Source organism: Enoplosus armatus, chromosome 5 (assembly GCF_043641665.1).
Source record: "Enoplosus armatus isolate fEnoArm2 chromosome 5, fEnoArm2.hap1, whole genome shotgun sequence".
In the NCBI taxonomy this organism is placed as follows: Eukaryota; Metazoa; Chordata; class Actinopteri; order Centrarchiformes; family Enoplosidae; genus Enoplosus; species Enoplosus armatus.
The window spans coordinates 12979491-12994092 of record NC_092184.1 but is presented as its reverse complement, the minus strand read 5'-3'; the positions used below and the strand labels follow the sequence as shown (position 1 = coordinate 12994092).

The following is a 14602-nucleotide window of genomic DNA, read 5'->3' as shown; positions in this document are numbered from 1 at the left end:
ATTCTAGTCACAGGCAAGGCTCGGGGATATCTGAGGATAGCAACAGTGGCAGGTACCGTAGCAACTGCAGACGCTTGTTTCACTCACCTTCACAGCTACCAGAGCATGCTAACAGCGGACTCGCCTAATTTACGTTGTACGGTTCATAGCTTCGTGTAGTTTTTCTATATTATTTCATTTTTGTGTGTTGGTTTGACATTAGTTTGCTATAATGAGCTTTACTCATTTACACTGAGAGTTACTGTCACTAACTGCCAATTTCTTGTTCGTTTAGGGATCAACAGAGAAAACATCCACCATGAGATTGAAAACATCGCTGCTACAGGAACCCAAACATATCCTTTTCATAATGTTGTTAGCTATCTAGCCTCGTATTTGCGCTTCTGTGCAGATCAAATATAAATTATGTAACACAACGTGGAAAACTTAACTATTGTAAGCATCACTAGAAGTAGTAATATAGTTGTAGTAATGGGTTACTTCCTGTTGCTTGGCTTGACTGAACACCTAACTTGTACTAAATCTTGAAACTGTTCATTCCTTTTTTAATAACTCCCCCTTGATCACTTTTCCTTAACAGCAGATCACATAAGGAACTTGTGAGTTGTGTTGGTTGGACCACAGCAGATGAGCTGTACACATGCAGTGAGGACCACCAGATCCTCAAGTGGAACCTGCTAACCAGTGAGACCAGTCTGGTTGTCAAATTACCAGAGGACATTTACCCCATTGACCTACACTGGTTCCCCAAAACCGTTGGTGGAAAGAAACAGAACCAGACTGAGATCTTTGTCCTTACCAGTACTGATGGCAAGTCTCTTTATTTTCTAAAATCTGGTCATTGGGCTACTGGGCTTTGTTTCTGAGTTCACTCATAGAATCTATATGTCAGTTTGGTTTCACAAGTTGTGCATTTAGTGAACAGCCCCATGACAAGGATCAGTGATTGTGTTCAGTCATATCTATACATGGAAATAGAATTAGTTAAACAACATTATGTTGATGTAGAATTGAAATTGTCATATGCTAAATTAACTAACTAAATATCATAACTAATAATAGTTTTCAGGACTTTCTGGTCTGTCTCTGGCCTTTTTTCCCCTCAGCTCCTCTGTTTTTATAGAAGAGTAGAATGACAGTGTCTTGCTTGATCATTATTATACAGAATGAGGCGACAACTCAGGAGTTACTCTTTATAGTTAAGGGGCATCCTCTCCACCAGTTTGATACTTGTGCAGTTAAATCGATCTTGCTCCAAACAGAATAATCATTTTGAGGGAAACATGTTATTTTCACAATTTCACTTTTCGTAGCGCCGTTAAGAGTGAGTCCGTCTCTGCTCTAGTTTTCATTAGGCCTTCAATGTCAAATCACTAAAGGGGGTGTTTTGTTTTGCACCTGTATATTTGTAATGCTAAACTTGTCAGTCTGTGAGACATGCATCCACATGGCCTCTTATGTCTCTTCTTCGTCCTATATTAGATATAAACACACATAATATGGATGTACTGTTATGGCAGGCAATGTGTGGTCACAACACTAATGGCAGTGTAGGGTTGCATAAACACACCCACAAACTGAAGCAGCAATTTTCTCTGGCAGACCAGAGAGTAGTGAAAACTCTGTTACAATTCACTTTTGCAAGTTTCTTCTGCTTCTTGACTTGTTACAGTGAAACAAATATCAGTATTGCTAGTTATTGCTTGAAATATGTTTCTGTTTTTCATTGAAAACAAAACATTACATTCACACACTTTTATTCTTTCTAACTTTGGTGTGCACTGAAAGACTTTGTCGCTAATTTTTGGATTAGTGACAAAAATCTGGATTCTGCACAGGATATTTAACATTTTTTAAGAGATCTGTTTGATATAAATGAAAAGGAAGCAGTCTGGGGTGGATATATTAATGTTGTGGCTTCCTAACTTTATTTGATTAGTCAGCCTCCCCTTCCCTTGCCAGCATATCAAATTAGTTTTTTTGTATAGTGCATGTGCAGTTTGACCTTTTTCCAGTTACAAACATTGTATGAAAAATAGGTTTCTGTGTAATATTTAATATTGCTATTTCCTGTCTCTGCTTTCAAAACTAAATATTGAACATCTAATTAATAAGTATACTTCATTATTTTGGGATCCCTAATATTTTCCCATGGCCTAGCATAATTGCATAACTTAGATGCATTGTTTGTAATTCTACTAGAAAGGATATTGTGTGAAATGGAAATAGATTTGTCCCAAAGAGGACCAAATTAAGCATGAAGGATATCGCTGGGCTTTATGTTTTTTATGTTTTTACCCTGTGGAACTACAATGTGGCGTCAAAATAAATTTCACACAGATGTGTCATCAGGAATTTCTCAACAAACTGTAGATAAATAGCAGTAAAGCAGCTAGGGGTTAATGTGTTGTCATGATATGATATCATAAAAAACACCTCCCAGATAAGAAGCAAACAAATAAATAAATCAGCACACAGAAGTATCTCACACGATGTTTGGCTACACAGATAAAGACTGCATGTGTAAAATAAATACAAATGAATTTTTGAAAAGACTCCTTCAGTACATGCCTGTTATACTCACTACCTGCTGGACCAGTGACATCCACTTTTTGTTGGAAGGTCCAAATTTAGAAATGGGAACGAGCAGCAGTATGCTGATTTGCAGTTTTAGGCCGCCCGAAATTACATAGAACATTCAGAATTTTTTAATACACACTGCCACAAAGTATATGTTAGGCTAGCGTCTTCAATAACTGTCTCCATGCCTGATCACCCTTCGTGTCTAGCAAATAGAAAATTGCCCTAATTCAACCAACAGAAACCCTTTAGTTTCATTCATCCGCTTTATGCTATATGTTTTTAATTTAGCTGGGAGGAGAAAATAAAACTTTGCTGCTAATTGTGTGTTAGGGGTTGATAGTTATTATACTTTTAGGTGTTTAGCTTAGTAAATATTTTCTCCTCTCTGGTTTTCTGGATTAGCCATAAAAAAATGTTCGGCCCATTTACCTCACGCAGCAATCTGAATCACTCAGACTAATGAAACCATAGTCTCTGTAGTCTGTGTAGAAGAGAGAAGGAGACATCCACAGAGTAGCCAGGGAATTACAGAAGACACTAGTGTTCCTCAATTATAGACTGTGAACACCCAGGCCTTGAGTGTGGAATTGCCTTATAGTAAGCCTCTTTTTGTCTGTTTACAGGGAAGTTCCACCTGGCCTCTAAGATAGGGCGCATTGAAAAGAGTGTTGAAGCACACAAAGGAGCTGTTTTGGCTGGAAGATGGAACTATGATGGGACTGCTCTCATCACAGGTAAAGATGGCAGGGTCATATTATATTTTCATTGCCATTTAACAAATGCTCATTTAATCAGCCTGCTATGAAATCGTCATTGAATTGAAATTAAAGGGAAGTCAGTTGTTTAAATGTTTATATCTTTGAGGTCCATTTCATCTGTTTCTCTAATTACTTAGCTGGAGAAGATGGGCAGGTTAAGATCTGGTCAAAAAGTGGGATGCTACGCTCAACACTAGCCAGCCAAGGTAAGGCTAAAGACCTTTCCTTTACTTCACTGAATTTAGGCTACATATACTGTATGTCTCTAGTGCTTGTGTGAAACTGCTATCCATAATTATATATGACCACTGAACCAAAAATGTATTTGAACAAAGCAGAGCACCTCCGCTGCACTGTGTACAACTTTTGCCTGTTTAATATCCTCTCTGCATGCCGGTGTGTGTGCACCATTTACACTCCAAATATTATTTTCCTGGAGAAAGAAATGCAACACTGTATCGTTATCAAATATTTAAGATAGAGAGTGTTTGTGATGAAAGCACTATGTGTAGAATTTGAAACATTTTCAGGACTAAGCCAATATTTTTACATTAAAACTCTTGTACATGCAAAGCTACACATGGAAGGTGGTATACTGTTCACAGTCTCGTCTGCTGTTATAAGTTATCAGCTAATCCATGATGGATTAGTTGATAATTTATAAAGTAACTGGTGTAGTAATTTATATAAAGTAACCGGTGACTAACTGTAAATAAACAGTAGTAATAACCTGAACCCTCATCGTGTGCACACATGTACACAATAAGGCTTAGAGCTGCATAAGCAAGGTGGCTGTAGTCAGTGTGAGTTGATCTGAGTTTTAGACTGATACAGTTTAAAGCAGGTCACATCCATAACAGCTGCCAGCCAGCAGCAGAAGCCATGTGCAGCCCGTCACTGACCAACCAGCTGCAGGCGTTTAGTAAACACAACACAACATACCGACACCAATTACACCCTCTCTGTCTCTCTATCTCTCTCATTCACACACACATATACGCACGCACGCACACACACACACACACACACACACACACACACACACACACACACACACACAGTACTGATTGATTTTTCTGGCTCGAAGATTGCCTCTTGTGACAGAGATAAAAAGTGACACAGAGAGAAAAACAGCAGAGACCTGATGAAGAGGACCAGGCACACAGAAAGTCAGTTTCATTCATGTGTATCAGGGAAGCCTACTCGTTGCTGTGCTTTGACACACAAGTTCAACTTCTCGTCTGCAAGATTTGCTTTTGTGTTGATGCCGCCTTCTTACTCCAGATCATTCAAAATGACAATCAAGGAGGACATTTTTTTCTTCTTCTCTCTCCTTGGCTGTGTGATTGTGTTAACATGTGTGGTGTGTGTGTGTGTTCGGCCTATAAGAATGTAATTGTGCTCAGTACAACCAAAAGCAGAGTCAGTCTTCCAGTTCTATGTTTTTTTATTAAAAGCACCATAAAATTTCAAAGCTTTATAAGAGTGGAGTTTTATTAAAAGCCATAAAAAAGACTCCTAATGATACATTTCTCTATCCAGCGTTCACATTACAGATGGCTTACTTATTAATTGATTCATCGTGCTGTTTGACTTATTAAACGTTTCTTCTCAGCTGTAGGACAGAAAAAATAGATGGGGGGGTGGATGAAAGTAGGCTTCTGGGGAAATGGATGACACACTTCTGCTGAATGACGGGTGCTGTGGAAAACCTGGCAGGGGAACAGCAATTCAGCCCCAGTATGCAGGAACGTTTTTCCTTAGCTGGCTGTTTGGAGAATGAGCTGTTGGGTGGTGGGCTGCTCAACTGACCTACAGATTTGTTTAACACCTGGATATAGTAGCATTGCCATAGACGCACACCATCCTCCACATGGCACTCGGATCACCGCAGGTGTTGCTTCTCTTCAGAGCCCTACAACTCCATACACACAAACACACACTACAGCAGCACGTTGTTCTTCTTTGGTAGTATGACCCATTTTAAGAGAGAGAGAGAGAGAGCTCCAGGAAGAGGTTGGAAGTGATTGAGCGAGCGAGAGGGAGGAGAGAGGAACTTGTCACAACCCCTCTCCTCGCCTTTGTCAGATTTAGATCATGTGACCAGTTGGCATTTGTGAGAAACCACATGCACCTGGAGTGGGGTTAAATGTCAGGCCCTCTCCCCTCCACACACGCGTAGCCACAACCCAACTCATACACACACACACATTTTCCCTTACACATGTGCACGTAAGCTCACACACACACACACACACTTATACTGTGGAGGTTAGGCAGGTTTTCTCAGCTGGTGTGCCTGCAAGCTAAGAGCTGTTCCATAGACTGAATGAGGTAGATCTCTGAGGGAATGTGTTACCTTCTGAGAGGAGGAATTAGCACTGCTGGATCCTAGAGCTATTGTTCATACCAACTCATAGTCCGTAAATTCATACACACAATTCTAATTCACATCTTTTAAATATTACATCAAGTAAGAGTCCTTATGTGTTATGCGCCCAATCCATTGCTCTTGGCTCGCGGTTAATACAAGATTTCATCGTCATGTGCCTGTGTTTCTGCATATCTACCAGGCTCTCCTGTGTATTCTGTGGCCTGGGGTCCAGACTCAGACAGAATCCTCTACACATCAGGAAGACAGCTCGTCATCAAGCCTCTGCAACCCAGCGCCAAAGTCACACAGGTACACTAACTTCATGTTTTCTTTTGAGAGGTAAAAATCTACATCGGTTACTTAAGATTCAAATAAGTCAAAGTTTTGAAGTATGACCATGTAACTAACTCTGTTAATGACTCAAATGTTACAGTAAGACATAAATCAATCAAAAAACGTACTACATGAATCACGTTTTTATGGTGTATACAGGCTCAAATCTTTTCTAAATAAAAATTAAATAGGTAATTAATGTCAATGACTTATATTGGCTACATTGACTATATTTTGTATGTCATCATGATATGTTTAACTTTTAAAGTGATTAATAGCTTCCAGGTCATATGACCCAATCACTCAATATGAACTCTGAGAATTTATTTTCTTTCTTTCAAAAAAGCTTTTGGTGAGTTAAATACTTTAAATTATTATGGCAAACGGGGGCAAATGGAGCACCCCTCTTTATAAAGTCAATGATGACATTCCTTATTTCACAAAAAAATATTTAAATAAACACTTAATACAAGTAAATTATTTCACTGGTGTTCAGATCATTTGACTCCGCCATCCATAATCAACATCAACGACTTGTAGAACCTATAGGAAACTATAAGTCAACAAGCAGCACTAATATTTATTCAAAACAAATTAAGCTTTATATGACCATAAATGATGAGTTCTACATGTCACGTTTTTTGTTTTTTTTTTGTCACATGACCAAGTATTGAGGGAGGTGAGATACCCTATCATGTGACTACTAAGATTGGCTAGACCTGTGAAACAACAAAGGCAGACATTCAGGTCGATCTCGATATCTTTACACAATACAGACAGAAAATAATTTTCTTTCTTTATTGTGGCAAAATTTCAGCTTCCCAGTGGATCAGAATCAGAATCAGAAATAGTTATTGATCCCCATAGCGAAATTGCACAGTACTGGTGCTCCCGTTCAAGAGTAGAAAGTAGCATATATATATATATAACTATAACTATATATATATATAACTATAATACAAAATCTTACTATGGACAAAATCTTACTATGGACACACCAAATCCTTATAGTAATGTAACAGTATTTTTTGTCTGAGTTTGTGGGCTCGGTAGCTACTTTATTTATTTATTATCTGCCTTGCTGCCTATATACTAACTAATGGGCAGTTTCTTTTCTGTTGTCTTTTGTGTGATAGTTTTTGTCTCGTGTGTGGGTTTTGCTTATAATTTTATCTGTCCAGTGATCTGGCATCACTAGGCCCTTTGCCTCTTATTGTTATGATTAAACTTGAGATTCATTGATTTGCATTTCTATATAAAGGCTAAATAAAAAGAACATGTAATAGATCTCTATGTCTTTGAGTGCTTCTGCATTAACAAAAGGTGCAGCATTCAGGAACTTGCACACCAGTGAGTATTTTTCTTGTCCATGTATACATTTGTTTATTATTCTTCTTGAAGCCGAATAGCGCCTGGGACCTTAGATAAACAGTGGAGGGTTTAATGTGCGCCTTCTCAACCCTTTGCTCTCTCTCAGCTATTACCACATATGCATGGGCAGGCACAAGCGCGCGCGCGCACACACACACACACACACACACACACACACACACACACACACACACACACACACACACACACACACACACACACATCCAATTTCTTCACCTCTCCCTGAAACCAACACAGTGATGCGAGTTGAACCTGTGTGAGCTCAATCAGCCAACCAGGGTTAAACGTGGGTTTGACGTTGCCTGGCTTGGGTATCTGATATGAAAGGGGTCTGATAAACGGCTTTGTGTAAAGGACCCCCAAATGATCCTCTTTGACCTCTGCAATCCCTTACACAGACACAGATACATACAACACACATGTGTATGTATTTACGTGCAATGTAGAGAGTAAACTCTCAGTTAGGCTGATATAAGACATTTCATAAACTTGTAACTGTGTGCGAGACCAAGAATAAATGCCACTCGCTCTGGAGTTTACTCTCTTCTTTGTGTGATTTATTAGAGATCTCTCCCACTTCTCTTCAACAAAAGGGATAAGTTATGTATGGATAGCATCATTATGTTGTCTTTTCTCCCTCTGTCTCTCTAGTGGAAGGCTCACGATGGGGTTGTTCTGAAGGTGGACTGGAATTCAGTCAATGACCTCATACTGTCAGGTGGAGAGGACTGTAAATATAAGGTGGGCAGTGTTTGAGTATACTTTTAGACGTCTGGGGGTGGGGGGGGGTTGCTTCTTACCTTGCAAACCATGTCCTCCCTCAACAGGTATGGGACAGCTTTGGCCGTCTGCTTTACTCCTCCTCGTCTCATGACTACCCGGTCACCTCTTTGTCCTGGGCTCCAGATGGAGAGGTGTTTGCAGTGGGCTCCTTCAACACGCTGCGGCTCTGTGACAAGACTGGAGTAAGAAAACCCTTCTACTCTCCATCAATGCCCTATTTTTTAATTGTCGTGTCCCATCTTGACTCTCCCAATAGTTATTCTATCACTACAGTGGGATGTCAAAAATGTTTATATTTGAGAGGTGAAGATGAAGTATTGCTTAACACAACTGTTGCAAAAAGAACAAATAGCAGGAGGACAAACCGAAAGATGTTGCAGCAGCTTAGTACTTTGGCATAAAGTTAACTGTGCGATAAAAATATTGAAATGTTGTTCAGTCGCTGAGATTTTAAATATCTGGCACCTCTCAGAGTTGATGAATTTGTTTGATTGTTGAGTCGTGTGCAACATCAGCTGATAATCAGACAATCCAAACACCAATATTGCTTGGCACTTCCAGCTAGGCAATCCATTCACTAGCAGTACATTGTACACTCTCAAGTGCTCCTGCATTAACAATGCAATTAGTCGTCCTCAGTCTAACACCACTTTCACACATGACCAAGGACTGTTAAACCGGTGATGGCAGTCATTTGCCGTTGTGTGACAAGGTAATGGATGTTTTGGTTCTATCAACGCTTGCACCATATAATTTCAGCGATAGGTGCCGCCTCTCTAGTTAAAGTTCTGCTTGTCAGTCAATAAAAGTATGCAGATGCAGGTTTAAGAGGCAAGTATACTTTGGCAGAACTGCTTGTTGGATGGTTGAATAGCTTCGGAAACTCCCCCCTCTCCTCTCAGATGTCGGACTGTGCACCACTATTTCTGTAACTGTAACTTCCGAAACCATCAATGCGACATTCACACCCACTTCACGCCGTGATTGGCCAACTCTGCAGAGGGAGAAAGGTTTTGAAATTCTCTCTCTAGCTCTCTTTTTTTCGTTCTTGACACAAATGGTCACTTTTGGTGTTTACAACCGAATGCAACACTATGAATGCCTTCTAGGAGAGACTGTCTTAAAATGTGCGCTGTTATCCCCATATTTAAACGATATTGCATCTCTAGATTTCTTCTGAGATGCTGAGGTGACCGGAAAAGCCACCTGACCTCAGTTATAAGCAGCTGTTGCTGACAACCTTTGCAGAAACTATGTAACTATCGAACTTTGAGGTCCATTTATTTTCCACATAATGTACACTTCTATTGTGTATTTTATCTGGTTATTCTCATCCACCAATATGACATTTTATGCTTTGTAGTCAGTTAAGTCCTTTTCCCTGAAGCATACAGTATCTGTGGTACAATGTCAGCTTTTCCTGTGCAGTATGGTTTATATTGTGCAGCTCACTACAGGCCTTATGTTTTCTATACATTGTCCATCTCTGTAAACCACATTAGGCTGCATGCCACATGTTCTTGTTACCTGGTGCTGATGGTAACTGGAGTTGTAATGAGAGGGGAAATGAGAGAATGATGAATGGTAATTGTTGTTTTATTATTGCTGAACGTTTGGCCAGGAACACTATTACTAGTTCCCTGCTCTGCCCTCACGGGACATTTAGGGCTTCTTTGAGTTTACGTGGAGACGTCAGTGTATTGCTGTTTCAGACCAGTTGTAATGAAAACAAACAGCCAGGGCTGGGTTTTTTGTGTGCTGTTCACCAGGCATTTCATGCTCCATTTTGATTTAATTAGGATCAAATGGCTTTTTTTTTCTGGAGCACTAAAACAAATGGGCTGGAGAGAGGTCTGAGCCAACACATATGTCTTCTCCAGAGGGGTAAGGTGTGTGTGTTTGTATGCGTTTTGGAGAGGTTACATTAATATAATGTGTAGATTATGAACATCTGAAGGGGAGGCTAGGGAAATCCCTTATCCTTTACCATTACTTTTAGTTTTCTGAACCAAGGATTTCAGTAGTTTTGGGGAAAATTGCCAGATTATATGCGTGAGCTGATGAAATCCTTAAAATGAAGCCAGCTTGTATCAATTTTCTTTGCGTAAACAAAAATAGAAATAATTGTGTTATTAAAACTATAACAGTCAGAATAGAGTACAACTTGCTCCTTTATGTTTTGTAATGACCCGATTCACCTTACGTCCTCCCATTATGGGTTTGTTTACGTGGTTGGTTTGTTCCATTGTTTCGTCATTGCGCCACTTGCTTTGCTGTGGTGTGTCTTGGTTAAGGCAGTGTGATGATGATGATGATAATTATGATGATTATGGTTCTGCCGTGCTCTAACTGGAGAAAGGGTATGCTTGCCTTCTCCTCCCTAAGCCCCTCAGAGACAGTGTGTACTGTAGCGTGGCGTGGGAGGCTTGCTCAAGAAGAGGATGGGGGGAAAAGAGAAACAGAGAAAAAGAAAAAAGAGAGTTTAGAAAAAGAAAATCCCCCTCAAAGGTCACTCCATCTGAGTCGCTTTCTATGTGTGAATTCAGACATTCACTCCTCTCATGCTTAAGTTAGAAAAGGTTTCATTTGCACACTTAGTCACTGAACTATAATAGTAATCTCATTGTGCATGTGAGTTTCCACCCAAACACAGTAGCCATTAACCAATTACAAGGGCTTTACCTGTGTTGTTGCTGTGGTTTGTTTGCGGTGCAGTAAGGGTTAAGCAGCGCAAAGAGTCTTTTCAGTTACTAGCGTGACTAATGGGAAGGAGTTTCATTCTGTATCTGCTACAATGAAACCTTGCACTTTAACGTATTGCTGCTGGCTCAGCAGGATCAGTCCCGCGCATTTAACCCCTTCACCTCCCGTCCAGCTCGGCTCTCCTCTCGCCCTAAACTCTCAACTCTCTCCCACTCTTTTCCTTTTTCACCAACAGATTTTCTCCCTCCTCGCACCACAGGGCAGATGTAGAGCGTTACCCCTCTCATTATCACTGTGGAGGGAGGGGGAACTCGCACACAGACACACACACACACAGTTTACATCGAGGCAAAGGTACTGGGAAAGATAAGTCTTGTACTTCCAGCAAGCCACCCGTGGACTGAACATAAAGTTTGTTTTGTTTTGCTTTTCCATAAAGCCTCAACATTTAGTTATCATTGAAGACATTATTGAATTATTAATACATATTTCATTCATTATTTTAGTTGCGATTTTGTTGAGTTTGGAGTTCTTGTGTGTAGAGTACATTTTCTCTTCACAGGAGCTTTAACAGGACACAAGGCACAAAGAGGTTCACTGTCCCTTTTACAAGATTTGGGAGAGACAATAAGTCAGTGTCTGTCTGTGTGCCTGCCATAGTATATGCATGTGCCCACATGCCTGTGTGTGTCTGTGTGTGTGCGTGTGTGTGCAACCATTGCCGTGCAAATGTGCCTGCGAGACAGCAGTCTATTTACGAGGCGCTGCAGCTGGTGTCTAGCGTCTGGACCCTGTCACGATCCCTGACACTGTCACTGGCTAACAAGTAGGACTCATTGTGCCAGGCGAGCACCCTCTCGCTTCTTTTTCTCCGCCTCCCCCCTGTCCTCCCCCTTCTCTTCCCTGCGCTTGTTTTTTCTCTCTCCACTGTACGCCCATGCTCACATACATAAATGTAATAGCTGTTTGGTTTTGCTTTTCCAAATCCTGCACAATTTTTCAAACTTCCGCAGATTTTCTTTGGTCAGTTTCAGGCTAATGCTAAAGAGAGGGAATTTTATTTTCTTAGGGGACAGACAGACTGCAGGACATTGTCCCAAGTGTTTTGTTCAAGGTCACATAAGCAGGGCAGTATTTTGTAATCGAGAGCTTAAACACAGCTTCAAGGCCAGATTTTATAATTATTTCATTATCCTTCCTTTTGGTTTGATGCTCATTTGGGACTTAGCGGGCACTTTCAAACTGAAAACAGCCCTGCGTTATATCAATGCAGGCCACCGCCGCGCCTTGAATGACGTAACATTGCGTTGTGGCAAAAGTTGAGCCTGGTTCAACTTTTTTGCCAGATGACCTTGCGTCTGCCACTGGCCTCATTCAAATAAATGAGCGGCCTGCGTTTTTTCATGCGGGGCTAATGTCGATCCGAACGTGGCCTTAGACCCAGGCTTCATTGAACTAAGTGATTACTACTCCCCTCCCTCTTCTGGTCTGCTTTAACTGAGGTCTTACTGAAGACGTGGCTGATCTTAGCTCTGGTACGATCCAGGTTCCTGTCACACTCCTGCTGACAAGCCAGTGTACATCTCCTATATTCCCCTCTCCTCTCCGCCCCTCTTCTTTCTATTCCCCCTTTGTAGGTTATACTCAACCACAGACAACCTAGTTAGGATCATCAGATGGTTTTAATGTTAGCTTCAGGCTGAGCCCTATTTCTTACAGACATTCTTGTCATGTGTAATAACTAAAATGTCTCCTTCCTAGGGGTGTACATGCTTGCAGTTTTCCTTCCACGATGTGATAACAACTGTCACCCTTGCAATGTTTTGGGAGTGGTCATAAATCGTGTATCAAAATTATAGCTCATAATGAAAGCATTGTTTTCAAGAGAAGGATTTGTAAAAGTGTAAAACCACTGGTATCTACTTGTGGGTACAGCATGTTATTTCATATAATTGCCAAATGGCCCTCAATCATGACAATCAATGATTTATTATCTCTAGCTGTGATTTTCTGCCAGCTCCACTGTCTTTGAAAAAAAAAAAACTGCTTCTTCTCTTATCTGTCTATCCATCCTGAGTATATCGGTCTAACAGCCATTCTCTAGAGCTACATGATTGTCCTTCCTTTTTGTCTGTGAGATACAAGCACGCTTTCCTTTTTTAAAGAGGGAATTCTCCCATTTTGATGGTAAGTGTAAATCCCTCTCTGTCTTTCCTCCTTTTGCTGCACATGCCTCCCTCCTCCCTGTGTCAGGGTGTGTTGGACTACCTCGTGCTTATCAGTGCTCCCCCTCTTGGCTCCCTCTCCCTCCTGCCTTCCCAGAGGCCCTCTTTACCTCCCCTTTTTTCTGGGTAAGTCCGGGGGGTCCCCTTAGGGTCTTTGTGAGCCTTGCTCAGCATTGCCACTCTGGGAACGGGTCCATGTCCAGCTGGAATCACCATCGCTCCTCTCACTCTCTGTTTCTTTCTCCTCCCTTCCCTCTCTTTAACATGCAGCCTCATTCTCTATAGGATCTTTGTCTGCCATCCTTATAGCTGCCAACCATTATTTTCTCTCAGAGAGTCTATCACTCTTGACTGTCCACTAGTCTGCCAGTCATGTGGTCTTTTTTTTAGGCTGTTCTTAGCCAAAGACTCTTGTCCTCTGTTATATGCCACCTTCTACCTAATTGCTAGACTTCAGGCTTCCCTGTCTTCCCAGTGAGTCCCTCTAACAGTTTTCCCTCTCTATCATTGGGGAGCATATACCTGAGCCTGTGCTGGCAGTTTGCTGCCAACCACTGGCCGGCCAACATCTGGAAATTGCCGCTGCTGGAAGAGAATAAAACGGCCCAGAGTTCTGGTACTGATCGTGAACCACTGTTAGTGGAGCATGAAAAGGCAAAAGAAACCACTGTAGATTTATTAGACTGCAAGCCTTTATCTGTTTTCATCACATTAGAAGGGGGCGTTTAATACAGTATAGTTCAGATGGAGAAAAATGTCACTGCAAAAGAAGGGAAAGGCAGCAGAAGTAGGAGAGACAGACACACACACACATACATAGAGGATAGGGGGTGGAAAAACAGCAGAGAAGATGTAAAGTAAGTCAAAGTGAAAATATTGGCGTGAGTTTGACAAAGAAAGAGCATGTGCACATGAGAAAAGATGGTGACTGAGTGTTTGAAAAAAGATGAGTAAGTTTGAGAGTGTGAGTGTGTCAGAGAGAGAGAGAGAGTAAGAGCGAGGGAGCATTGTCAAACAAAGAGAGTCCTGAGTCAGCAGCTGAGCAGTTTTCTCCCCAGGCAACTGGGCAGGGCCACTTCTCTCTCTCTCCCCCCACTTGCTTTACCCCTCCCTCCCTCTCCTTACAAATCTGTGCTTTTGCATGCTATTTCTTGCTCTCTGCACTCTTCCTCTCTGTTCTCTCGTTGTCGTAAGCCTGCTCCCTCTGTATACTGTGAACTGGTAGAAAGAGACCACAAGCTCTGAAAAGGGCAATTGGGGTCTATGTCACCCTTCAGAGCTCTCTTCCTCCACCATTTTCTCGTTTTCATAGGAGTAATTTTACTGATTCCTTTTAACACATTTTGATGAGGTTGCCAGGCCTGTTGAAGCCTAGTTTAGAGTGTGTGAACAGTGTAAGACTGTAAGATGCAGTACTTACATGTAGACTTAATCTTTCATCCCAAGGAGCT

The 14602-nt window shown here is 41.2% G+C and overlaps 1 protein-coding gene across 1 annotated transcript in view; it reads left to right on the top strand.

Annotated features, from left to right (window-relative positions):
* Positions 1 to 82: 82 nt before the first annotated feature.
* The window catches only part of ift80 (intraflagellar transport 80 homolog (Chlamydomonas)), a 33650-nt gene continuing 19130 nt past the window's right edge, over positions 83 to 14602 (top strand). Inside the window, exons 1-8 of the mRNA XM_070905323.1 lie at positions 83 to 136; positions 275 to 335; positions 589 to 810; positions 3207 to 3317; positions 3479 to 3547; positions 5915 to 6024; positions 8092 to 8181; positions 8268 to 8405. Coding sequence (XP_070761424.1) covers positions 299 to 335; positions 589 to 810; positions 3207 to 3317; positions 3479 to 3547; positions 5915 to 6024; positions 8092 to 8181; positions 8268 to 8405 — 777 coding nt within the window. The 5' untranslated portion in view covers positions 83 to 136; positions 275 to 298. The remainder of the gene's footprint in view (positions 137 to 274; positions 336 to 588; positions 811 to 3206; positions 3318 to 3478; positions 3548 to 5914; positions 6025 to 8091; positions 8182 to 8267; positions 8406 to 14602) is intronic.